The sequence below is a fragment of the Crocodylus porosus genome, unplaced genomic scaffold, assembly GCF_001723895.1.
Source record: "Crocodylus porosus isolate Cpor-Errol unplaced genomic scaffold, CroPor_comp1, whole genome shotgun sequence".
Taxonomy (NCBI): Eukaryota; Metazoa; Chordata; order Crocodylia; family Crocodylidae; genus Crocodylus; species Crocodylus porosus.
Window position 1 is genome coordinate 58049638 of NW_017728949.1, and position 25135 is coordinate 58074772.

Below are 25135 nucleotides of genomic sequence, written 5' to 3' on the forward strand. Positions count from 1 at the left end.
GTTCCCCCGCCTCTCGCTCCCTCCACCCCGTTTTTACACTAATGATATAATAACCTACAAAATCAAATCCAGTCAGAGCTTTTATTATTTTTTTTTTTTTTTTGAAGAACTGAATGAAACCTTTGAGGTCTTGAGTGTCTTCAACAGCTGCAAGGTCCTAGGGAACGGAGAGCACTTGATACCTTGCAGAATCGCAGGCCGCTTCTGTTTCCGGTTATCGGGGCGAGGAATGTAGCCGGTCGCCGTTGTTCTTTACGTCTGGATTGTGCGAAGCATTGGGCTGTCCCTTGCGGCGTTGCTTTTGCTTTTTCTCCTGCTCAAGAAATGACTGAAATGTGGGTGTGTGTGTTTTGTGTTCCTTAGGGTTGCTGAGCTGGAATATGCATGTCTAAGATGGAAACTTCTGCTTCAACTGCTGCTGGGAAAAAGGAAGGGAAAGGTGCAATTCTGGAGGGGAATAGCTTTGCAGAGACGGGGAAGAAACCTGCTCCCTTAGCAGCGGCGACGGCGGCTGCGGCGGCGGCAGCGGCGGCGGCGGCACAAGGAGGTACTTAATGTTTTCCACACTTTGAAAGCAGCAGGGGTGTCTTTCATTAGACTGTTACAATTTAATACGAATAGTGGCATGTGTCCTCGTGTGAACATGCTGAGTTTATTGGGATTCTCAGCCTGAGAAGGTCACCAGGATTGAAGGCTGACAGCTTGCAGGCGCTCTGCCGTCGTGTGCAGCGCGCCAGGTTGTTGTACCACGCCAGTCTGCTGTCGCTCCTGACAAAATTGGGTTTAGGGGTAGAGAAAACGAAGTTTCCACTGACGTGGAATCAAATCTGAATTAAACTTCACCGGAAGAGACTTCTGAGCATCGGCCACTGCTGCACACTGTGCATTGGCTTTCTGTGATGCCTAGGGCATATTTCTGTTGCATATTATAATGTCAGGTGGTGGGGTTGGTAAAGCTAAGTAGATTTCGTATTAGCATCATCATAGCAAATGGTGCATGCTTCTTGCATCTGCTTTGATTTTTCCAGTGACTGCTGTAGCCTTTTTTGGTCCTTGCCTTTGGTATTTTGCTGTTAGGAAAAGACCCTGGATCGCTCTGAACCATACGAGATGGCACACAAGTACGGATTCCTCCCCCCCCAATTTCTTAATATTTCTGTTGCATCAGAAATAGTCCAGAATTTGATTTCCTTCTCTCCGTTGAGCACGTTTGCTAAGTGTTTGAGCATATTGCCATTGAGGCCAGTAGCAAAATCCTTGTGCACTCCAATGGTTACAAGGGTTGCATGTCAATATATTAATCATATAGGCAGCAATTTAAACATGACTTGCAATGGCAGAGAGCGGGGGCATGTTGGCCTGTTTCTTTACCCAGCCCTGCTCCTTCAGGGAATAGAAGAAAAGGTGGATCAGTTCCTTGCAAGACTGAGCGGGGGAAACCCTGCCACATTTAAAGGCTGTGTGTGAGCTCTCAATCAGGCGGGAAGGTCAACCAGCTGCATCTCATTAACTCTGGAGGTAAAAGGGAGTGGAGCCACTTGCAGTGGGCCCCTTCGCACTAGGGAAAATTTCACTCGCAGGCTACAGAGGAGCCGTCTCCAGGGCCCAGTAGGATGGAGCAAAGGGCAGCCCTGGGCTCAGGGATGCGAGTAACTCGATGAGAGTGCAGCCTTTTAAAACAAGGGGAATTTACTTTGATAAGACAGGGGGGCTCAGAGCTCAGGACCGGCCAGGCCCCATGCCATGTGCACGTGGCAGACTTATCCCGCTCTGGAGATGCAAGTAACTACTGCACGTTGGCAACCAGTATTTGGACCCTAAATTAAATGTGGCGATTGACACTGGGGGTGCTTGCCAGTGTTAAGACCGAATGAGGAAAGGATCTGGTTCCTAAACAGGCGATTATAATGGCTGTGTAGGGTCCCATTACCCTTTTGTCTCTTGCCTGCTGAGCTGCGTCCGGCTCCGAACAACTGCGCGTACCCCAGCTCTGAATGCCAGCGCGAGGAGCTCTTCCGCCATTCGGTGATGTTTTCAGGTACCTGGAAAGGAAGGTTTCTTGGCTCAGGTGGACAGTATCGCCTTCTTCTGTCTGGGTACAGAAGCAGAATGACCGCTCCCGGGACGGTGTGGAAAGACAGAGTTAGACCTCTGCCATTTGTGTGTGACCAGTGGCATCCCCAGGTGTATGGATTTGTAAGTAAAAAAAAAAATACACTGCAGAGCTAGCTAGTTTCTACCTCACCATGAATCCTCCGATTCCTCCTTGCATGCCTAGTAATTACTCATCTCAAGAAAGCAGCAAGTGTATGTACGGGCTGCTGCATGGTGTCGGTAGCAAGAGTTAGTAACTTGAGTTTTGCTTTCAGCTGGCAGAGCTAAGATAGCTACCCCTGCCTTTCCTGCATCAGCTGTATAAATCTGTTTTACACAACCATCCTTTCCAAAGCTCGCGCTAGATCTAAGAAACATAGTGGAAAGTTCAAATGTATGGGACAAGGAGACCGCTGTTGGGATGTAGCAAAGCAGAGTCGTTCATCCCCTCGATCAGTCTTGCCAGCCAAGGAAGAGTCTCTTAAAAAAACCAGAAGAGCTCTTACAAAGTAATGCTTAGGAGACAGGGCTGGGCTGAATCCAGACCTGAACGGGCTGGGATCTGAACTTCTTGTAACAATTACTTGTTCATACTTAGGGAATGGAAAAATTTGTGGGAGTGACATCTGCAAATCTGCCATCAAGAGGCCAAATCTGACGGCTGCTAAATAAGTATAAGAGTATGATTTGGAAAATATTGAGGCGTCTCTTTAACATCATCCATGTCCAGAACAGCATCCTCCACCTTGGGCATGTTATAAAGACCAATTGATGTCAATGAGACTTTAGCATAGGCTTAATTTTAGTGCTTGCTTAGCTGCTATTGTGAGCAGAATGCTTTCTGAGATTGGTACCTAAATCTGAAATAACTTTATCGAAGACAACTCAATTATTCTGGATTGATAAAGGTGAAACCGAGACCAGAATCTGCCCCCAAAGCTGAGTTTTCTCCGCCCGTTTGGTTTCCAACTGGAGACTTGTTTCTTTTTTTATGCATGTGACATTGTGTTTCACATTAGCTCAGTGCTATCTACTCTGAAATGAATGATTTACAAGCTCAACATTTCTCATCTTATTAAACTGAAGTGGAAAAGTAAGAAGAAGATTGTTTGAAGATGTCAGGAGAAGTATGATGAAAGCATTGTGTAATGAGATGTAAAGAGCAAAATCTATATCATGCTGTGAAAAGAAGTGTTAATAAATTACCTAAAATGGCTAGCAGTAAAGTAGGCTCCAGATCCGATAGTAACCTAGAAACTTTACGAGCAGTGTGAGTGTTATTTAATTTTTTGAAGATCTCCCTCTGAAATCTGAACAGGATGAAGTGAGGGTTTCCAAAATGGAAAAGTTCCTCGAAAGGCCAGCGGTGTGTGTTTACATGTCTATATATAGAAAATGAATTGGACTGCTTCGTTTATGTAGGAGGATTGCAGTGATGTCACCGTGATGATCCAGGAAAAAGAGAGGATACGAGGTTTTGGTGATTTTTTTTTAATTGGACCAGTGCATCCTTGCGAGCGATGTGTAAACTGTGATTTAGTCGCACATGCATGATCATACTTAGCACTTCAGTAGCAATCTTCATGCTTAAAGTTCTTAGCAGATGTGGGTTAATTACTTGGAAAAGGCCTGTGAGATGGGTGCCGTTTGTATACTCCTATTTTACAGGCATGGAAAACTGAGGCAGAGGCATAACCAAAAGAGGGGGGTGGTCCCGAAACATCTGAGTTTTTCAGCTCCCAAAGGCCACAAGCACATGTCTCTGTCTGCTCCAGTGTAAATCCTAGATTTTATTTATTATATAGATTATACTTTCCCTATTGGCACTGCCTACCTACTACATTATCCCGTGCTAATGTTGCAGCTGCAACGCATGTTCTCCGGATCCGGACAGACATGCTCCACAGTCCTCTTCTTCCCCCTCTGCTTGTGTCTGAGCCCTTTTCAGTTCGGTCAGGCGTCAACAGGCCAAGTTTTTCTGACTAAAGCATTTTTTCCTTGTCAGATCTGAATAGATTCACAAGGGTCTGTTTTTAATTAAGACGTGACAAAGTGACACAGTAACCTGAATATTCACGAAGCCATTTAAGAATCCTCCTGGCTTTTATATATTTTTGTGACTTTCTTTCTTCCCTTCTACTTAGCTGGCTCCGAATATTGGTCCCAAATGCTGCCTGCAGCCTTGAACAAATGAAGTTATGGCTGGAGGAAAGGAGATGGGCATTGTGGATGCTGTCAATGCCGAGGGGTTGTTTCGCACTAACAATCTGCATCTCATATTTTTAGTCTCCTAAAGCTGCCATTTTAGAGATCTTCTTTGACATTTTTTTTATAGTAACCCATTGATCAGATGTTCAGAAATTGGTCTTGCAGAAATGACATCAGGGGAGTCTCTTCTAATTTTCTGTTTTTTCTATAAATCATACTGGCAAAGGAGGCGCTCCCCCCCCTTTGGTTTCCAGAAGTGCGCGTGTTTGCAGGGGAAGGTTTTGATGGTGATATTCAGGAAATACAGGCACTCACATTTTGCAGTCGCGGCCTCATTTTTTGGAGCATACTTTCTAATATTCAGGGTTTTTGAATGCAGTTCATATTCCTTCCCAGGGCAAAGGGCAGAGTCTGCATTTGGTCTCGGGACTTCCCCCCATATAATGAAGAACAGGCTTGGCTTCAGGGGTGCAGGGCTTGTCTCTCCCTATGTGCATGGCCAGGTTGAGTTGACCCATATATTTTAAATAAGTCGCACTTTAAATTGTTGAGCTGTCTGGTCGGGGGGGCTCACTTCTGATCCCCGGTCAGAAATTAAATCAAAATCGTAGAAGGGGCTAACGACCCGGTATTAACAAGACCCAGAATGCACCGTCCCCTCTCAACTCCCCTCCCGGGACACAAACACCCAGTTGCTAAATTGATGGTGTTTATGTTTGAAACATTTTTCTGATGTCTGGTGCTGTCAAGACTAATTTTAGCATTTCTAAAGCTGGGTAAAAATACAGCCTCATTACTTTGATGTCAGAGCATAGTTTACTATTAGTATATTCTGGGGTTTATCATTTTAGTCATGTTTAACACGGCTGCAGCAGGCATGCACTATTAAATCTGGCTTATTTTACATTCCTGTCCGGGATTATTTATTTGGAACAATTTCCTCTCTATCAAAAGACACGGCTAATGCTGAGTTTTAATGTGTTATTTACACACAAAATAACCTATTTACAACTCGGTATCTGCCGGAGGGAGAATGAATGGGGCAGTGCTCCCTCCATTCTGTTCTATCTGAGTTTAACAATCTGGATTGCTAATAGAACCATTTATCATGGGGCGGTAATTTATTTTATGTTAGCTGCACAGGTCTCACTGCCTGTGATCTATGGAAATACTTTGTCTATAATGAAGTTCAACAAGTCATTTGCTGTAAACACGGGAAAACCAAGCTGTAGAAGCAGGGAAGCTCAAGCTGCACTTTTTCCAGCAGGTAGCGGTCTTTTAAGATTAGCGCCTCGCTGGATGAAATGCAGCTCCCGCCTCCGGACGTATTTGCAGGGCCCAAAAGCGGGGCTGCTCTGCAAAGGGTTGGGGTTTGGCGGACCGTGCGGTGGCTGGGTTTATGGGTTGGCAGGGAGGTTGAGGGCTACTCAGTCCTTTCAGCAGGGAGAAGAGAAGGGCAAGGAGCTCTCCTGGGATCTTCGTAAGCAACCCAGGAGCGGCGTTGGCACGGCGTCCGTGTGCCGCTCAGCTTGTCTTAGTCCTGGATTATGGGCAGACTGTGTCAATGAGATGGAGGAAATGCACAGGTCGCAGCAGACCCCAGTAAAATAAAAAAAAATGGGTGGAGAGGGTCCTGAGAAGCGCATCAGAAGCAGAAGCATCTCTCCTCTCCATCTCGCCAGGCTCGCCTCTCCTCCAAACAGCATTCTTCATCATTTTGCCTGTCTGGGAAAGGCGCTCGCATCATTTTAGGCTCCCGGCTTGGGATTTAACTGTCGTGAACTTCTTGCAGGTGTTGGGATTATTCTGCTTGCCTGGGTCAGCTGTCGAGGGGGGTGAGCATGAGCGGCAGCGGCATGTGCACCGGTGAAGTGGAGGAGCGGGAGAGTCCCATCGCCCGTAGCGCAAGGTGCCCATAGCAGCGTCTCGTGCTGCGTGCATGCAGCGTCTGACACACTGGCTCCCATTTTGGCTGGGCCAAAGTATCGGTAGTCATGAGTCTCAGGGTGTTTTTCCTGTGTGCGAAGGGACCTTTTGTCACCTAATGGCCTGTAAATGGACTTCGCTGTCGTTGCTGGCGAACTATTGTGGTCCCACCCTTGTCATTTGTCATTGTGGCCAGGCTCTTTGGGCACAAACGCAGCATGATTATTGTGGTATAATTAACCCCGGCTTTTATTCTGTAGTCCATTTAATCTGTACTAAGATGTGGACCTGGCTAAACCAGGCCACTATATGGTGGGAGAGCTAGTGTAGCCGGAGCAAACGGGTATTGCATGGGGAGCTAGATTAGGAGAGCGGACACACAATTGGTCTAGTCCCTCCTGACTTCGAGGGGTAATTTGGCCCCAGAGTGGAGTAATTTCCACCACCATAAGGCTGACTGTCTTGTGCATCCTCTCTTCTTCCATGTTGGAGTCGGGTCAGGTTACTTTGGAGTAAATCGGTTGTGTCTCCGTCTCCATCTCTGCCCCTCTTGGGAGCTCCAAGGGGTGATTAGAAAATGCTGATTCTGTCCTTGGTCTTGAAATAATTGTATTTGTGAATGCCTGCGTGGTTTGCCCCCTGTTACATACCTGAACCCTGCTGTCCAGGAGGGACTAGAGGCCTGGAAGGACAAAATGCACGAGACCAAAACCGAAGGACACCGTGCCGTTTCTCTCAGCTAGTGGGTGGTGAGCAGTCTGCAAATGGTGTGCAGGCAAGCGCCCGTGAGCAGTGTCTCCAGCTCTTGAAACAGTCCCCCAGGTGCAAAGTGCTTTAGCTGATACGCAGGCAAGCCAAGGAGATGAGGAGCCCAGAGCACGGGTGTGCATGCTAAGCAGGAATCCTCGTGACCTTGCTAAATGCCTCCTCTCTTATCATGTCCATTGTTCTCAGTATTCAAGGTAGGCCAAACGGCACCGGTAGCTTCAACAGCTAGCAATCAAGTGCGGTGCGTGATGCGACGGACTGACTTATGACGCAGGGAAATGTGCCCTGGGTGGCTCCGGCAAGGACGCTGTGTGGGATCCAGCCTGACTTGACCAGCCTGACTGTAGGTCAGCTGCAGCACAGGTACTGCCTGTGTACACTTTTATCCTACACTGGATGCAAGCTAAATTGTCAGGGCTCAGACCTCAACAAAAGGGACATAAGTGACTGCGGCTAAGCAGGCACTTACTGTGGGGTAAGAGCGTGCATACAGGCAGTTCCTGTGGAAGAGCTGGTAAGAAATGAAGCTCAGTAAGTTGGTCCTGTGACCTTGCACCCATTGAGATCCATGGTGGCTTTTCGTCATCTTTGCTGCACCAACCAAATAAGCCTCCATCACTGAGGTTTCTGCTTCTCCAACAAGATCGCTGGCCTACCGTCCTCCCCTTTCCCCCCGCAATGTATGGGGAAGTTCCCAGGGAGAAGCCTGCCTCATCCTTCTGCACGTCCCTTTCCTACAAGAAAAGCAGCCTGATGACAGCCAGGCTGGCGCCGTGTTTATGATTGCTGCTCTACATGGACTAAGAGCTGGCACGTGGCATTTTTGCTACCCAGTGCTCCCAGTTCACTCGACCTCACGTGCTTGCTTGTCTTGTCCCCTGCTTATGTGTCATCTGTTATACCGGCAGCTGTTTGGGGAACGCGTAGCCTGGGTTTGATTGGTGTCTAGGCTTTTACTGCAGTGGAGTATAGGGTCACGGTGGAGTCGCTCTTGAGCAGACACTCGCCCGTCTGCCGTGTTGGGTGTCCCACGCTGGACCCATGGCCATACGCTTCCCTTGATCTGCGTAGGCTGCAGCACTGGATCTTTCCTTGGTCTCTCTGGCATTGCTCTTGGTGCTGTCCCGTTCTGGAAACGGGGTCTCACAGCCCATGTGGCCTAGGCAAAATAATAAAATGCCCGTATGCATTCTCTTGCCTTGTTTTCTTGACTACCTGTGGGCATTGCTGGGGAATAGGGGAGAGTCATGACCGCACCTCCTCCACTGACTTCTCTATTATGACCTCTGTGTTTCCCTTCTACGGACAAATTCCTTCTTACTCGAATCAAACAAGTTCCCTCGACTGTGCTACCATGTTTCCTGCATGCTGTTTCTGGTGCTATCCTCTCCTTCTGAAATGGGCAGTGCAAGGACCTTTCTTATATCATCTCCAGGCCCTTTTGAAGGTCACTGTCTAATCAGCATAAATGCATTTGAATACATAATGCAGATCCATGTTCAGCCCAGTCGGCGAGAGCTCAGCAAGCTCTGCAGGCTTTGCACGGGTGTTTTTGGGTTCGGCTTGGAAAAATGGAGCGCATTTCTTCAGCGTCCTTTCTGTGCCCACGGGTTTCCTCTCCAATTCCTCCCAAGTATCTATGAAGCGGAGGCGTATAGCTTCTTTACATTTATACTGCTTTCTGAAGCAGTGCTGTTTCCATTCCTGCTCTTTCTTTCCCATGGCTCTCTCCATGGTCAGGCTTTTGGGAAAGGGGAGCAGTGGAGGAAACGATGCGCAGAAGGCACTTCACGCACAGTGAACACCTTTGATAAAAGAGGTTGCACTTGTTGAATGTGATCCATCTAATTAATGCTGTAGCCTAAAACACCAGCCTACCTCATCTTTTATGTGTGTAGGTCAAGCTGGGGTCTGTAGCTTCCCTGGGCTGTGCCACATGCATTAAAAATAGAGATGAGCATGGTTCAGGTTTTGTCTAGATAGTCGGGGGCTGGGGGAGAGTTAGGGTTTGGCACTGTTTTGGGGATAGACTGAAATCCTGTCTTTGACTGAAGTTTTTAAAAAGAAATGCAATGCCACATGATGGAGATGAAGCTCTTAGATGCAACGAACTTACTTAAGCTTATACTGAGAGAGGTATGGTCTGGACATAACTAGAGCAAGAGGACTCCTGTGTTTAGATCCCACCTCAAGACTGATTACCCACGTGCCTGGGCTTGCCCCACTTTCCCTTTGTAAAACAGATCTTACCATGTCTTGCAGAACATTGTGAGGATTATTTTTAAAGGATGTCACGGATGAAGGGCACTGAGCGAGAGCTAAGTGGCTTTTGTTATGCGATACATAATAGAGTAGAGCAGGGGGTCCCAAATTGGGGCACATGTACCCCCAGGGGGCACGCAAGACATCTCTGGGGGGTACATGGGAGAAATTGTGTAATGGCAGATTTAATTTCCATTACAATAACCATTTGCATTTTAGGGGTTCAAATGTCAAATGTTTGCTGGTAGGGGTACATGGGCAGCTGGTAAATCTGGACGGGGGTATGCAATCAGCAAAAGTTTGGGAACTTCTGGAGTAGAGAATCCCACAGGAATACTGCACTGTCCTTCCTTCGAGAAGGGGCAGGGTGGCTCAGTGGTTACAGGGTTTCACTAGGGCTACAGAGGAATGAGTGCACATGTCACTCTGGTCTCACAGCAAAGGCTGCTTTAGTTGTACCTGGTCATTTGAATGAAGTTAAAGGCTACTTATCTGATGCTAGCCATATCCCTCCCTGTATGCCACTGGCTCCGGGGGATCTCTGTATCTTGACTTTCACTTATATCTATGCAACCACCTCACTCTTTGTTGCCTTATCAGGCATGACTTTATAGGGGTTTGTTGGCATATTTGGCCCTCATTGCCATAGTGTCGTCTCAAACTTTGTTGTTCCTTACCTTCTTTAGCTAATTTTATGCCCATTTTACAGATGATTGAGACACAGAAAGTAAATGACTTGCTTCGGATCACACCGTATGTGGAAGAGCAAGGATGGAGCCCCGAATCCCAGGCTTTGAATCCTAGGCTGTCAGTCCTCTTCTCCTTTCATGCTGCGTCTGGGCGGGTTCTAGCCATTTCTGAAGATGGGGAAGGTCACGTTTGGTGTCTGCCCCAGGCAACCCCATTTGAAACCGGGCATCCAGTTCCTGGGATCCTAGCAGTAGCAAGATTTTCAGCAAACCGCATCAGCGGTTGCACATAACATTGCATTGCACATCCATTGTTCGGTTTGCCCTTTCTTTTTATTGCCGTAAGGTTGATGTCGTAATACTCCTTCTTCGTGCTCAGTGGTTGTGGCCAGCCAAAACAGTCTGCAAGCACGGCTTCTTGTGTACGAACCGCGAACCTGACTTCCACCTCACGCTGGGTAGCCAAAGGAGCAAAGTCTGCCCACCGATATCAGAGCCAGCAGAGTTATTTCTGTAGAGTTACTTCTAGTTTACGCTGGCATTCACGAGATCAGCACGTTAGCGACCGTTTCCCAGTCAAGCGATTTAAAACTATCGCTAAACAGAAGTGGGAGAGCTAGTAATGTCTAAAGGCTACAAAAGACTCCTAAAAATAGCCCGAGTGGAGGAAAGCTGTTAATGCAAAAGTAAATAATTACATTAAGGCAAGCAACTGGAGAGGCTAGTTGTGTAAATCACTTTAAAGAGAACAAGCCTTAGATAAAATCCATTCTTTTATCACACAGATTAAGTCTTCCTTTTGACACTAAATAATTGATAGGGCTTGGCAGAGCGCTCCACAGCTGCCTTTGCGGAGCAGTGGGACTGCTCCTGAGGTCAGGCAAGTGGCAGAGAAAAATGTTCTTAAAAACGCCGTGCATCCAAAACCGGCCCCAAGAAACGGGACTCGTATTCCCGGCACTCCCTAAAGAATGGCTGCAGCCCCTCGAAAAGACAGCCGCGCGCCTAGGTGGGAAGGAGGATGCTGCGTTGCTCCCCTCCCGCTTAAACTGCAGCCCGGGAAGTGAGACGGACTGCTTTCCCAATCGTGCACGGCGGTGAATGCAGCGGAGGAGTTGAGATGGATCGCGTGAATAAAACAGGATTGTATTTCTCTTTGCTTCTCAGTGCCGATCTTTGTACGAGCACATACTACCTGGCCTTGCCTGTTCCAGGGGCGGGGAGCTTGCAAGCTCTGTCTCGAGCTCATCTCTATCGATATTCTTTACTCGCAGGGCTTCCACTGCCCCAGCATCTGAGTGCCTCGCAGTTTTTAAGCCGACAAGGGTCTTTGGGTAAATCTGATACCTGTTTTTAGACCAACTCCAATAGTTGGAAAAATTCTTCTTTCCATTTTTTCCCAATTATTGGATTTGATCTAATAAAAGATACCAGGTCATTGGAAAAAATCGCAGGCTTGCAAAGAAGAATTTTTCCAACTATTTGAGTTGGTCTAATAAAAAGTCTCAGATTTACCCAATGACCCTTGTCTGCCTGTGTCCTTCATCCGGCACCGCTACAACCTACACCCTTGCAATTTTTAATGTATTTGCACTTTCACCTGAGAAAGCCTTGCGATATAGGGAAATGCTTTTATCCCCATTGTACAGACAAGGGAGCTGAGGCGCAGCCCAAACTTCCCTGTAAGTACCGTAGGCCAGGTTACACAGGGAATGGGTGACGGGATCCTCCTGAGTCCTAGCCTAGTGCTTTCACTACTCTCAGCCTACAACATCCTACTTGGCTCCCGCTGACGCACGGTGTTAACTCAGTTGCCGGCCCAGTCCCTTGCATTGTCGCTGTCTGTAAAAAGGGAGATCTGCTTCCCTACCGCACGAGAGAGGTGTATAAATTATCCTTATAATATATAGTGCTTTTGTAGGTAGGGGCTGTCTTGTTTCTCGGACATGCCTAACTCACTAGGGTCCCAGTTTAGATGCGGCTGTGTTACCAGTAATGTTTTCTTGGGAACCGAAGGAACTTCAGAGTCGGCAGCCTCCCGTCCTGCTCGAAATCAAGGACCTGGACATGTTGAGCAAGTTATAAATTGGATGGAATTGGGTGGAGAATTGGCCTCCACAGTCACTGCTGAGGACAAGGCAAGTTTGCGAGTTATCATGGAGCGGAAAAAATATGTTGGCCATCCACTTAAATTAGAAAAATGATCTCCGTTTGGGGTTATATTAAAATCTTAGGCTTGGAATCTCTTTTGAAGAAACTTAGATTTGCTTTCCAGCAAATTTGTTAATGGTCTTGGGAAGAAATCGGACAAAACTCAATGTGTAGAGCTGAGCTGTGGCTTATGCCCCTGGAGTGACTGAACCCAAAGCTGAAATAAAAAAAAGCAACTACAGTGCGTGAGCCCCCACGAATACAAACCAGAAAGGTGCTGCATAACCTCTCTGAACTGAACTCTTAGCATTTTCCATAGGTCTGCAGAGGATGTCTGTCTGTTTGCCTTTGTTTTTTCTTCCTTCCTCTTTCCTTCTCCCATCATCGTGATGACTTTTTGGGCTTTACACCAGGGGCAATACTTTCAGTCCTGAAAAATAAAAACAGGACTTCTCCAAGTGAAATATTTTTATATTTTCTGCTACTAACATCTTAACTTCCAAATAATATTACCTTGCCGGAGTTGCATGGGGCGCGGGGGGGGGTCTGTGTTTCTTCCAGAAAAGACATGCTCTTAACTCCCACGTGGATTTGCTCTTCCTTCTGGCTGAGTTTTAAGAATTGCGGCTCGCAGCATAAATATTTCCAAGTTAACAGATAAAGCTGATGCTCTGTTAACTTACGTTGCTTCTAATATAAAAGTTCAAATATCCATGCTTTCATGAAAACCCTCCAGTGGAGGGTAGATTAGCCCGTAGCCATAGCCACACGTGTGCTGCTTCAAGGATTAATTTGTATTATAGTTTATTGAAAGCTTTAGCCAGAGTAGGTATGCTTTTGCAATAAATTAACTGTTGCTAGCCTAGTCCATATGTAAAACTTCCCAAGCCCTTCTTCGAAGTGTCACGCTTGTTTAGATTTTACCCAAGCGAAATACTTTACTTTCCCAGACTGGGAGTGTTGGCTCTGCTCTGCAAGGTTCACAAGTTGACCTGGCTTGGATGTTCATACATTCATAGATGTTAGGGTCAGAAGGGACCTCAACAAATCATCTAGTCCGACCCCCTGCCTGGGCAGGAAAGAGCGCCTATCCGGTCAGGTGCCTATCCAGCTTCTCTTAAAGACCCTCAAGGGGTCCCTAAGAGCACTCCCCAAGAGCAGGGGAGAGCACCACCTCCCTTGGACGCCCGAGATGTGGCTGGCCCTTGATTTTTAGTAAATGCACAGACAGTTGCATGTGAGCAACTGGATAATTTGGTGCGTTCTTGCTCGTGCGGACTCCCCCGTTCTGCACTCGGTGAACAGGTTATGCTTGGCACCGAAGGGCGGGCGCTATTAATCTTGCTCTTGTTTCGCATGCAAGCAGGAACGTGCCAAAGCACCGTGTCTGTTAGACTTGAGGCTGGCACAGACGTAAATCTCGCTGGTGTCAAGGCTGTAATTAGAGTTGATGATGCGCTTTCTGAAGTGTTAGCAGCAGCAGGTGAAAGTATCAATATAGGAACACAAAGGTGATGACTTTATACATTGATTTAGGTGTTGGGTTTTAATGAGAGGAATTATTATGCATTCCAGGAAGGTCAGCAGCTTCCCAGAAGCTGATATTGTGACGGCACCGAACCGTTTTTGGCTATGATTATTTTATTTTCACGGTGTGAGCTCATGGTTAAGGCCGCGTTCTTGGGGCTTTGGGGACCTGTCTCAGTTCTTGATTCTGCCCCATACGGCTACTCCTCACTTAACGTCGCAGTTATGTTCTTGGAAAAATGCGACTTTAAGCGAAACTATGTTAAGCGAATCCAGTTACGTCACTGTAGTTTCCTACTAGCAGGCGGCGGCCAAAAAACATTGTAACCGAACGTTGCGCGACTTTCAATGAGTATGTTCTCCAATAGACCAGCGGCATAATAACGAAACAACGTTAACCAGCACGATGTTGAGTGAGGAGTATCTGCACTTCCTCGGGGATTTTGGACAAGCTGTTAGATTTCTGTTTGTCGCTATTTCTCATTTGCATAATGATAATCGCTTGAATTGCATCGTGGATTGAAAGGATGTTGGTCAGCACTCAATCGCTGTACCAGAGAGCTTGAATGGGGATGACTGTGGCCAGGTTTCCATTGCCAAGCTAAGGATAGCGCTTCCCTGCCTCAGAGGGGTGTATTGTGAGAATAACTTCAGTTGTCTTTCTGATGTGACAACATGAGATCGTTATAGGGGCCCCTATTAAAAACAGTTTGCATGGTTCAGGACAATACTTTTTGGTTCAGGACAACACATTTGACATTTTATGGTAAGACCTATGGTCAAGAGGCTATACAAACATCTTCGTATCCCAAGGGTTTATTGACCGTTATAGAATAAGAGTTATTTTTATAGACCTTTATAGAATAAGAGTTATTTTCTTCGAAGATCCTATCTGGCAAACTCAGATGTAAAATATACCTCTGTTAATTGCTGTTTAAACCTTTCGGATTTGACGTATGCGAGAGGATAGCCAGCCCTGGTTTGGGGGTTCATTACATGCAGGTTCATCGGATGGTTTGCTGCGGCTCACGCACCCGAGGGAATTTGGGATAAATCTGGACGAACATGTGGTTTTGGGTAGAAGCCACACAGAGCTCCACGATTTCAACCCCAAACCAGGCAGAGCTTAGTGGTTTGGTCTGAGTACCGAGTGCTTAAGCTGCTGCCTGAAGGTAAGGACTTTGGCCATTGCTTGGTGGAAGAGGTGCAAATCTGAGACGGTGGAGGAAGGAAGCTGGCAGGTTGGGATGGAGACTTGTGAGGGAAGCATAGTCCCTGTCTTCAGTCCCTTCAGCTTGCTGTGCGGGCACACACACTAGCACTGAAGTGAATAGCAGGAGGGTGAAAGGCACCGTTGTCTCATCTATTTTGGCACGAAAGGCATTTTGCTTCAAATGTTCCGGAGCAACCGTCGCCATTTGTTACAGAGACCCTCAAAAGCATCCTTGCGGCAAGCTCCTATGCTCTTGTGTTGCACGCGCAGCAGTTCGGTGACTGTTAAAATAGCTTTGAACTTGCTGAACGAGTAAAAGGCATTGGTATCTCTGTTCTGGAGAACGGTGCATGCTTGGCCACTGGTGCGAGCAGAGCAAAAAACATTGAGTCGATGCAAACATGCACATTTATTTTAATTTCAGTACCTGCTCATACAGCATCTCAGCCTCTGAAGTAAAATCCAAGGCCATTATTTGGCTGTAGAGCCCCTGACACATGAAACAGGCTGGATTTATATCTGGTCCCTAAAAATATATAGCAAAATGAAAGTCCCAGACACTGAGTTCATGTGCAGTGCCCGTTGTAAAGATAAGTAACGGCTGTTATAAGATCGCTTAAACTGTTACCTTTGGGACATAAAAGGGATCTTTTGAAGACCATAAGTCTTAATACAGAACTGTTTACTCATAAAAAATACATTTGGAAAGGGGGAGGGGGAAACACATTTTTCTATTAATGTGGTTTTTGCCTTTTACGGCAGGTTGTAGAAGGTCTTTAACCTGCGTAGCGCTTGAGCCGGGATAGAAATGAGCTTTGTCTGAGGATCAGAAATGTACCCAAAGGGCCTTTCCTCATTGCAGGTCTCTGCAGTGTCTCCTGTAAAGAAGCTTTTTACTATATTTCCTGCCTCATGGAGACCTGAGTACATTGTTTTTCCATCTGTAAAGCCTTCCTTTAGTTAAGCCCCAGATGCTTGTTTCGTTAAAAGTTTTCACAGCAGAAATGTGCTCGTTCATTTGTTTTAGAAGGAGCCTTATGTTTGATAAAGGATTGGGCTGGCGGAGCAGATTGAAATGTTCCCTGGACACCGCAGTAATACAGAGATTATGGCATCGTGCTAGTGCATGAGAACTAGCGCATAAATTTGACGCACATCCAACAGCTCTCGCTCGGGGATCAGCAGCGTTTTTCAGTGGTGCTGGGCTCAAGTTCAAGGGAGATCAGCGCTAGGACCTTGCCACTGCTGCTTCCCTCCACCGCCCGCCTGCGGCTTAGCGTTGACATCGCTCCCTGCCGCCACAGTCCCCACTCTGCGGCCCGGGTCCGGGTCTGGGTCTGTGGGCTGGATCCAGTGGTTTTGCAGGCCGTAGGTTGCCCTCCCCTGCTTTAACTGACTGAAATTGGAGGCAGGGAATGAACAAATGCCATCGCAGATGTCAAAATTTACAGGCCAAGTGTTTAAACAGTGGCAAAGTGCAAGCCTAGCATTTCAAATATCTGTTTGTGCATCGGGAATGGGCAATTGCTTGAATATTCATCCAAATTCAAGATTTGCCGGTTTGATTGATTTGCTTCCAAAGTTGGTGGTAGCAATTCTGGAGGCGCCGTTGGAAAACTTCTTACAGACTATCTGCATAATCTAAAACATGGGGAATTTTATAAGCAGCGGTGCCAGCAGTGTGATCAGCAAGCACTGTGCAAGCTCGCAGCAAAAGAAGACGTAATCCCTGCTCTGTAGGCAAGCAACTCAGTCATCAGCCCAAATAGTTAAGAGGCAAAGTACAGGCTGAGGTTGCCATCTCGGACTGGCTGAGAGCGAGCTGCGGAAGGAGGGAAGAACGGGAGGAGGACGTGGAAGTGCTGTTAGACTCGCAGCCCGAGGAGCAAGACTGCGAAAGCTGGGACTAGCCCTTTGCAGGGTCTGCAAGATAAGAATCGTGACCTGCTGTGAAAACAGAGAGGAAACTAGAGCAGGGATTTATATGGAAAGGCGGGTGCAACTATTGAAGCATGGGAATGACATGGATAGAGGCCAGAGAGAAGACAGCTATAAAATTAAAACAAGACTTCCAGTGTGAGAAGAAATGGGTTTTAGGTATGGGGAACCCAGCTTGCAAGCCCTGAGCCCTTTCCCGTTCCCTATCCTGGAACAAGATACCTATACTTCGTCATGGCCATTACACTCGGAAATATTCCTTTAAGCGAAGGCAAGGGACTAGGTTACCTGAAATTTGTAATGCGAGTTACTGATCACCCTGTCTCTTTATTGGATACAGATTGTCGTGGACATGTAAGTGAGAGAACGTATGGATTTAGATGAAGACAGGCCAGGTTTGCCTCAGCAAATCGGCTGAGTAACTAAGAGAGTTGGGGACTTGCCATGGCTCAGATTGACCCCCCACAGCAGGAACGGCTTCAGCGTGCATTTGCCAGGGTAGCACAGCACTCCCGGTAGAAGCTGTCCTGGATGTATACAATCCTTGTACATCGAGGAGAGCAGGTTGCCAAAAGCACTTTGGATTTTGAAGGTAACCTGCTGCTGCAGATGATGGGGTATTGCAGTGGCTTTGCTGGAAGGCCAGCATTTCACTGGAGCTCAACGGTGATCCAGCTGTTGGGGTATGAGGAGTGCTGCTGCGATCCCCATCCAAGCCTGATTGGCTGGTAAGTGGATGGCGGGGTCTGGGAGCCCTCTTGAAGGCCTCACAAGGGATCTGGAGAAGGGTCAGTGAGAAGTGGTTGGGAGAAGCAGTGGGGAAATTTTGACTTAGATCGATTCTTCATCACTCCCCAACTTTACAACAGAGGCTGTTTGTGCATCTGGTGTCTTCCCCACCCCTCTATCATCCCTGGTTGTCTGTCACCTTCGCCAACTTGGCTGCCGCCGTCGGGTTAATTACATTGTTAGCTGAGGTCAGCGGAAATATTGATTTCTGCTTCTGTCATCTGGGAAGGTACGGTAGGGGAAGCGTTAGCAGGAATTCAGAAGCTGTAGATGCAAGAAAGAGAAATCCCCTTCTCTGCAGTATTATTTATCATCAATTAACACATTTCTGGTGGATTAGCAACGTGGCCCCTGCTAATCCATTTGGGTGCAAACACCTGCACCGAGCAATTGAAGCCAGCATCTTCAGCTTCAGTTTGATGGCCGAGCTGGGTGAAGCTGACCCAGGTTTTCCTTGGCTGAGCAGTTCAGACAGCTGGAGAGCATTCGTTCCAGGAGATAATGTCCATGTTATGATGCATGTAGGGCAATGAGGTTTCTACTGCAGGAGTGCTTTAAATGGCTCCTCTGATGGGTGCGCGCTTTCTCCGCGGCCCCTGGTGCAAGAGGATAGCTGCAGCACAGCAGGTGATGGTGAGAGGCTTTTCCCCCGCGGTGGCAGGTGTGGGACTCCTTCCTTTGAGATCACACAGCCTGTTTTCAAATCTAGTCCAGAGAAAAGATTTTTCTTGACACTTATACTCTTTGCTAAAAAAAAAGCCAAAAAAAACAACAACCAAAAAACCCTTACCCTAAATCCTTCCAAGGCTTTGTATAAATCAGGGCAGTAAAACTGTCTGTGGTTGCAATCAAATTATACGGTCTAAAACTATATAAAAGAGCTCAAGCAGGTTCAATCCAATAATAATGTCCTCATTGTTTAAAGGCGGTGAGGAGCATGTAACGAACGGGAGGACGGGGCCGGGAGGTGGACGGAGCTCCTCTGCTCTCAGGAAAAGGCTTTGGGCTCACAGTGGTGCTGGGCTGAAGAAATAATTTGCTGAGGAGGTTGATGTGCATGTTTTCAAAATCTGTTTGTGACCATAAGGATTTGAAAAGAGGATGTCATTTGCTTACTCGGTAACTTCTGTGTGGCCTGCAAGTGGTTTCAGATGCCCGGCCAAAACCAAATACTCTCTCCGTAAGGAAATTTGAAAAGGGTGCACATGCTCCAAAAAGGCCCGAGATTGAAATGACGTTCTTGTATCGCATCGTGTATTTTTGTGTAATGTTAGCTACTCCTCCAGCTCTGGCATTTACTGGGGTGGATTACTGGGAGGAGAAGGGGTAGGCAGAGGACACGGCAAGCACTTTGTGGTATAAATAGAGACCAGATATTATGAGCTGGGTTTGCATGAGGTTTAGACTTAATAGATTGTTTCTAATGGGAGGAGAGAATATGAGGGGGTATGTCATATGTTTTCAGAATTGAGCTGAACACTGCAAAAATGTCCAAATTAGGCCATGATAAAGTAAAATAACGTAACAAGTGAACTTTCATAATGAGGAACTTGTAGATAATGCTGAAATTTATGATCGTGTAGGAGGCTTTAGACTTAGGGTTTTGGCTTCTTTTCTGCCTAGCCCGGCCTTGCGGACGAGTTTATAAATCTTTGCAGCATTTGGCTAACGTCTTGAAGCTTGTATTATCCTATTTAAAAAAAAATGGCAGCTGCATTTACATCCTATTATTATTAATTACAGGTTGTATAAGGGGAAGTGATTGGGGGCAGAAAGTCTAGGCCCTTCGAATCCAGCAGGTAAGTATTGGGAGGAATGAACTGAAAGTTGCAGCAGGCGGTGTGCGTGCAAATCTGAAAACCCAAGAGCTTCCTATTACCCAGTGGGGTTTTGCAGAGGAGCCGTCCTAAGGCCGGCAATAAGGTGGGAAAGGTGATGTGAGAGAAGGAAGGGGAGTCCAAAATCAAAAGCAGATTTAGGCCCAGTCCAGCAACATCACTACAGTGCACCAGGGAATTTAATAACCTGTTACATTTATGTAGCCCGTTTCATCCCAAAAGCACTTTACAGACTTAATGATGTGCAAACGGCACACTGGTATCCCTTCATCTACCACGGAGATGCAGCAACCTCCGGCATGAAATGGGATGATGGCTGTCTTGCCGCATGCAGCATCCTAACGATTTAAGGCAGGAAGTGAAGAACGAATTATCCAATGGAAAGTAGCGCAGCAAACTTTACGTAGGCAGGATGTATGTATCTAGCATAAAGTTTAGTTGAGAGATACCTCCATTGGCAGTGGTGCCGTAAGGTCTTGCCTGACCACTGCTGATCAGTGCGTCAGGTTTTCTAGTTCCCATCTAAAGTAGGTGAGGAGATGACTTCTCTTCTGCCAAGGACAGAAATCCTGCCTTAACTACTTGAAGTGCTACTGGAAAGACTCCCGTCGAATACAGACTCCAGCCTGCTTTATCTGGCTTATTTTCTGAAATACGATGGGATTGCAGAGCCGCAGTCCTATGGCCTGCAGGTGTGACATTGTCCCTCCAAACTGCAGAGGAAGGGCATTTATTTTAAACTAGGTTTTGTGAGCGGACTTTAGAAATCGTATGAGGGATAATGCTCATAGGGTGTCAGTGTTGCAGGATGAACAAGATCGCCAAATGCAGCAGACAGGATCCTGTTCTGTTCCTGAATAAGTCCTGTATCTTTCAGATGCGAGCATTTTAGATGTAATTTTTTTCCCCACGTAGTCTTTGGTATGCTAGCTATTCCCCAGACTTAATGAATTCTGCAGGGATGTACCATGGTAGCTAAAGATCATTTACCTGAATTGCTTTTTAATTTCTGAAATGGGAAGCTGCTTGTGCCACAGTATAATTACATTATAATTTACAGCAATCCAAAATCAATAAATTTAGTCATATTGGGGTAGAGAAGGAGGGAGCGAAATCCCCCGTCATTAAATTATTCCACGTTCTGTAGTTAGTGTTCCAAGAACTCAACAATAAAGTTGAGACGGGTAATGAAGGGCCATTCCTTTCTAAATACCATACTGTGAATCAGCAAGTTTGGCCTAGCAGCCGAGCGAGCTAATACTTGTGCGAGAGGATGAATACAGAAATGAATGTCTTATCTGGAATTTATTTTAGTTGCAGTAATGCATCGATATTGCTGGAGATTGAATGTTGCAATGTGTAAATATCTTTTGAGAAAGCACTTGGAACCGAAGGGCTCTTTTCGCCATGGAGAAAGGCCAAACAAGAACTGGTAACTGGAAGTTAAAGCCAAACGAAGTCTAATTAAAAGCAGGGCACAGATTTTTAACAGGGACGGTGATCAATTGTTGGAACAAACACCAAAGGAAAGTATAGGATTCTCCGTTTCTGGAGCTTCTCCATTGCTCCTAGTCCTTACGCTGCAGCAGAGGTAATTTAGGTTGGAAATTAGAAGGACCTTGCTGACTATGAAGGTGGATAAGCATTGGAATAGGCTACCTAGAGAGGTTGTGTAATCTCTGTCCTTGGAAGTTTTCACGACCACGTTAGAGAGACACTTGGGTGGGATGATCTTGCCTCGAGCAGGGGGCTGGACTAGATGACCTTTTGAGGTCCCTTCCAGCCTGACTTTCCTATGATCCAACGCCTCCAATGTTGGGTGTCTTCCAAAAATAAATGCTGTAGTCGGGCACAAGTTACTACCCCCAGTACAAGGGTAACTGGAATAAAGTTTGTGGCCTGTTCTGTATAGAAATTTGAACTAGATCAGTGGTGCTCAACCTGTCAGGCTCGCTGCCCAGATACTTTGTGTGGGGCCAATCCACGGGTGCCCTCCGGCGTGGCAGTTAAAGTTGCCGCTGCTCCCTTCACTGCCAAATTTTGGACCGCTAGGGAGACCCATGTGCCAGATGACATGGCTTCACAAGCCAGAGGGTGAGGGCCGCTGAACTAGATCAGTGGTGCTCAACCCCTTTTCCTGGCAGGCTGGATTGGCAGTGCCCAGTCTGTCCACGGGCCAAATCCAGCTGGTGTCGCTGATCCGGCACCCAGTGGGGCACAGCAGGCATCGGCTGCATGGAAGGCAGCAGGGGGCAAGAAAACGCTAATGCAGAGGAAAGGAGCTTGATTTGGCCCCATGGAGAGGGAAGGGGTCATGGCTCAGCTCTGCAGGGGAAAGGGGCATGATCAGGCCCTGACCCAGCCCCATGGGGAGGGAAGCGGGTATGGTCCAGCCCCCATCCAGAAGCAGGGTGGCGGACCTGGCCCGCTGCATGTGACTTGTCCTTTGGGAATTCGGATATTATTAATGGCCACTGTTCCCTTGCCGCCAAATTTCCTGACCTGTGGGGAGCTCGGTGGGCCAGACGTAACGGCTCCGCTGGAGACATTTGGCCCATGGGCTGGAGGTTGAGCCTCCCTGAACTAGATGATCTGATTCTTCCTCCTCTTGAAATGCACATCTCTTTCTCTGCCTGGCCAGCAGGCCTAACTTCTAGTGAAAGGATGATGTATTGTGGGGAGAGAAGCCCGTACATTCACCACCTTTCAACCCAAGACCATTAGTAAAGTGGCTTCTTGTCCTGCCTTGTGCCGTGACAGCCTCTACTGCTGGTGAATAGGCTGAGACCCTACAATTTTGGTGACCTTACCACAGTGAGAGGAGAAATTGGGAACGGTGAAAAGGTAAAATCCATCCCATGTACTGCACATCGTTCATCCACCTCTGCTGAACTGCCAGCTCTGTTTTCCCCACCCGTGAGGAGCTTCCCCTTGTGTGTAATGGGCTGTTTGAGTCATTGGAAACGGGGGCAGAGTTGCACCGAGCTTGGTGCTTTTGGAGATGCAGACCCTTCCTCGATGATCCCGTGCTTGGAGGGATTTCAAAATCCAGTCTGGCTTGGCATGCCAGAAGTACGGTGGGAGGGAAGAGGATCTTCTGGTTCAGACCTTGGTCTCATTATCTTCACATCGGGTGCCAGGGCTTGTCCTGGGGCCCTAGCACTATATGTGAGACCCTTACGCCAAAGCCACCAGGCCAGCTGTGCATGAGGTAGCGCCGGACAGCAGTAGTTGAGATTCGCCCCGAAGGGACTGGTAGGACGGACGACAGTCTCTATTGTGCTTACTCCTGCATTACTCATCCCACCGCTGGGCTTCGGCACACGCAGTGGTCCGTGAAACACCGAGTCCCCGTGTAACCAAGGAGGTCAAAGGAAGCGAACGATGATACGTCATGGAGTTGTCTAGAACGGCCGGGATCGTTCTGCCATCGAGGCAGTCAGAAGTTGCTAAGACGGCAAATGCTTATCGACTGTGGCACAGGAGAGCTGCACGTTTTTCAGTCTCCTGCGGGCAGTGTATGCCGTAGAGCTGGTCCTGGCTGCGGCGGGGTCAGGTTTGCCTCCTTTTCTTTGCGGGAGGGGTAGGAAATGGGCCCAGGTAACCTTAAACAGGCATGTACGATCCGAGGGAAGTACCGATGCGATGATCAGCTCAAAGGCGCTCAGTTGGACACCTGTGAATTGGTGCCAAAACAGTAAATCAGGAACACCCTTCCTGACTGTGTTTTCCCTCTCCCTTTCTTTCATTTAGGAAAGGCCCACACAATTCATCACTCAGGAAAAAACTGTTCTTAAGTGTATGTTGGCTTTCCCGGCCTTCCCCACCTTACAGCTCACTGGCTTTTATTTTTCCTTGGAACCACAGAAAACCTTTTGGAGCTGCACCCAAAAAAGGATGTTGTTTGAAAGGAAATCACTTTGTCTCTTGTATTTAAGATGGATTATGATTCGCATGAGCTCATTATGGGTTAGGCAGGGATATTTCTGGAAATAGCAATTAAATATTTTTTTTCCATCCCTTGTGTCCTTGTAACATGTGGAGAGTTTATAAAGGGGAAGAAAAAAATCCCTTTTTAGTTCTGTGAGAAATTTTGCTACCCTTGTTTGACTTTTTCAGTCTGATAGAGTCAGACTTATTTTAATATCATTTGAACCTGCAAAACAAATACTCCTTAGGTGCATTACAAATGTAGAAAAATACCCAACTGCGTGCGTGACGAGAATCGGGCTCCTGTCCTGCAGATGCTCAAGTTGAAGCACCTGGTTAATCCCATCCATTTCAATGAGACTACTCTGCTACTTAATTTTAAACATGGAGTAAGAAAAGTTTGTAGGATCAGGGGCCACATTATTTGTTTCTATAGCATGCGTTGTAATTCCCTAGATGATTTTTCTTCTGGCCTTGTTGGGCACGTCTACATGTGCCCTTTAATGTGCATTAGCTTATTTTAATGAGTGTTAACTTGTCACTAAAACAGTGCTATTTAGTGAATGTACTTTGAAATAGGCTAATGGGCATTAAGTGTCATTTAAAAACGCTGCTTTTTAGTTAATGTGCATTAGGACAAGCTAATGAGCATTTGCTTAGTACCTCACAATGGACGTACCTTAATGAAAGTGCACTAATAATGCATGTGTCGATGTGCCTGTTAAAACAGGTCCCACTCTAAGGAGCATAGCCTCAGCGGGTGCAAACCAGCCCAGCTCCACTGATTTAGGCAACTTCAGGATCTGGCCCTAATGTTTTGTCTACACCGCGTCTGCAGCGCTGCTGAAAGCTCTGCTGAGATGAGAAGCATGTCCCACCAGCGGGCCTCTGCTTGCTGCTCGTCAAACCCAAAAACAAGTCAGTGAAGACACCTTACTGCCAGAATATCTGTCTCCAGCTTGAGAGATGGGGTGCTGGAGGGGTCTCCATGGGACTGGCTTCCCTGCCTCATTTCCGGCAGGGTGTGATTGGAGCAGGATTGGATGGGAGGATTGTGTTTCTCGGGGGAGCTCTCGGGAGCAATGTGGAAGCAGTATGAACACAGCCCAAGGGCATGATCTGTTTCCTGCTGAGGCTCTTTGGTGTCTTCCAAATATTTTCAGTAGGAGTTGGATCCAGCCATTGAGAAAACACCTGTAAAATTTCCCTTCAGCCAGCTTACAAGTACGAGCTCCAAAATAGTAATGTGCCGGCTCAGTTCTGCCTGTATTGAAAGAAAGTGTTATCAAACGGAGTGACGTTATTATGGTAAAACTTTTGATCAAACTCATGCTAGATTGCTCTTGTGCTTCCCGCAAATTAGGCAACGTCCCATTTTGCACTGTATGTATATAATATATGGCTATGATATATAGCATCTCTATTTGCAAAGTACACCGGCGATATCACCAAGGCAGATCAGAAAGACTTGTAGGCATTAATCACCTTCCTTTTACTGCCTCACCTGCACTCTGCCCACTGAACATTTCCGCCGGCTTTTAGTTTCACATCCCAAACCTTTGAGTGGTTTCAGATGCATCCCTTTCTAAAGAAATGATAACCTCCAGAAAAACAGGTCATCTTTTTTCTGTGAATGGGAAACTCCAAAATCCATTGTTCCATAGATTTCATAGACATTAGGGCTGGAAGGGACCTCGAGAGATCATTGAGTCCAGCCCCCCGCCCCAGGAGCAGGAAGTCAGCTGGGGTCATAGGATCCCAGCAAGATAAGCATCCAATTTACTCTTGAAGGTGTTCAATGT

At 47.0% G+C, this 25135-nt stretch overlaps 1 protein-coding gene across 2 annotated transcripts in view; it reads left to right on the forward strand.

The window, feature by feature from the left end:
• Positions 1-338: 338 nt before the first annotated feature.
• Positions 339-25135, forward strand: part of GLI2 (GLI family zinc finger 2) — a 212108-nt gene continuing 187311 nt past the window's right edge. For both annotated transcript variants that reach the window (XM_019554088.1, XM_019554089.1), the window contains exon 1: positions 339-547. In XM_019554088.1, coding sequence (XP_019409633.1) covers positions 385-547 — 163 coding nt within the window. In that variant the 5' untranslated portion in view covers positions 339-384. The remainder of the gene's footprint in view (positions 548-25135) is intronic.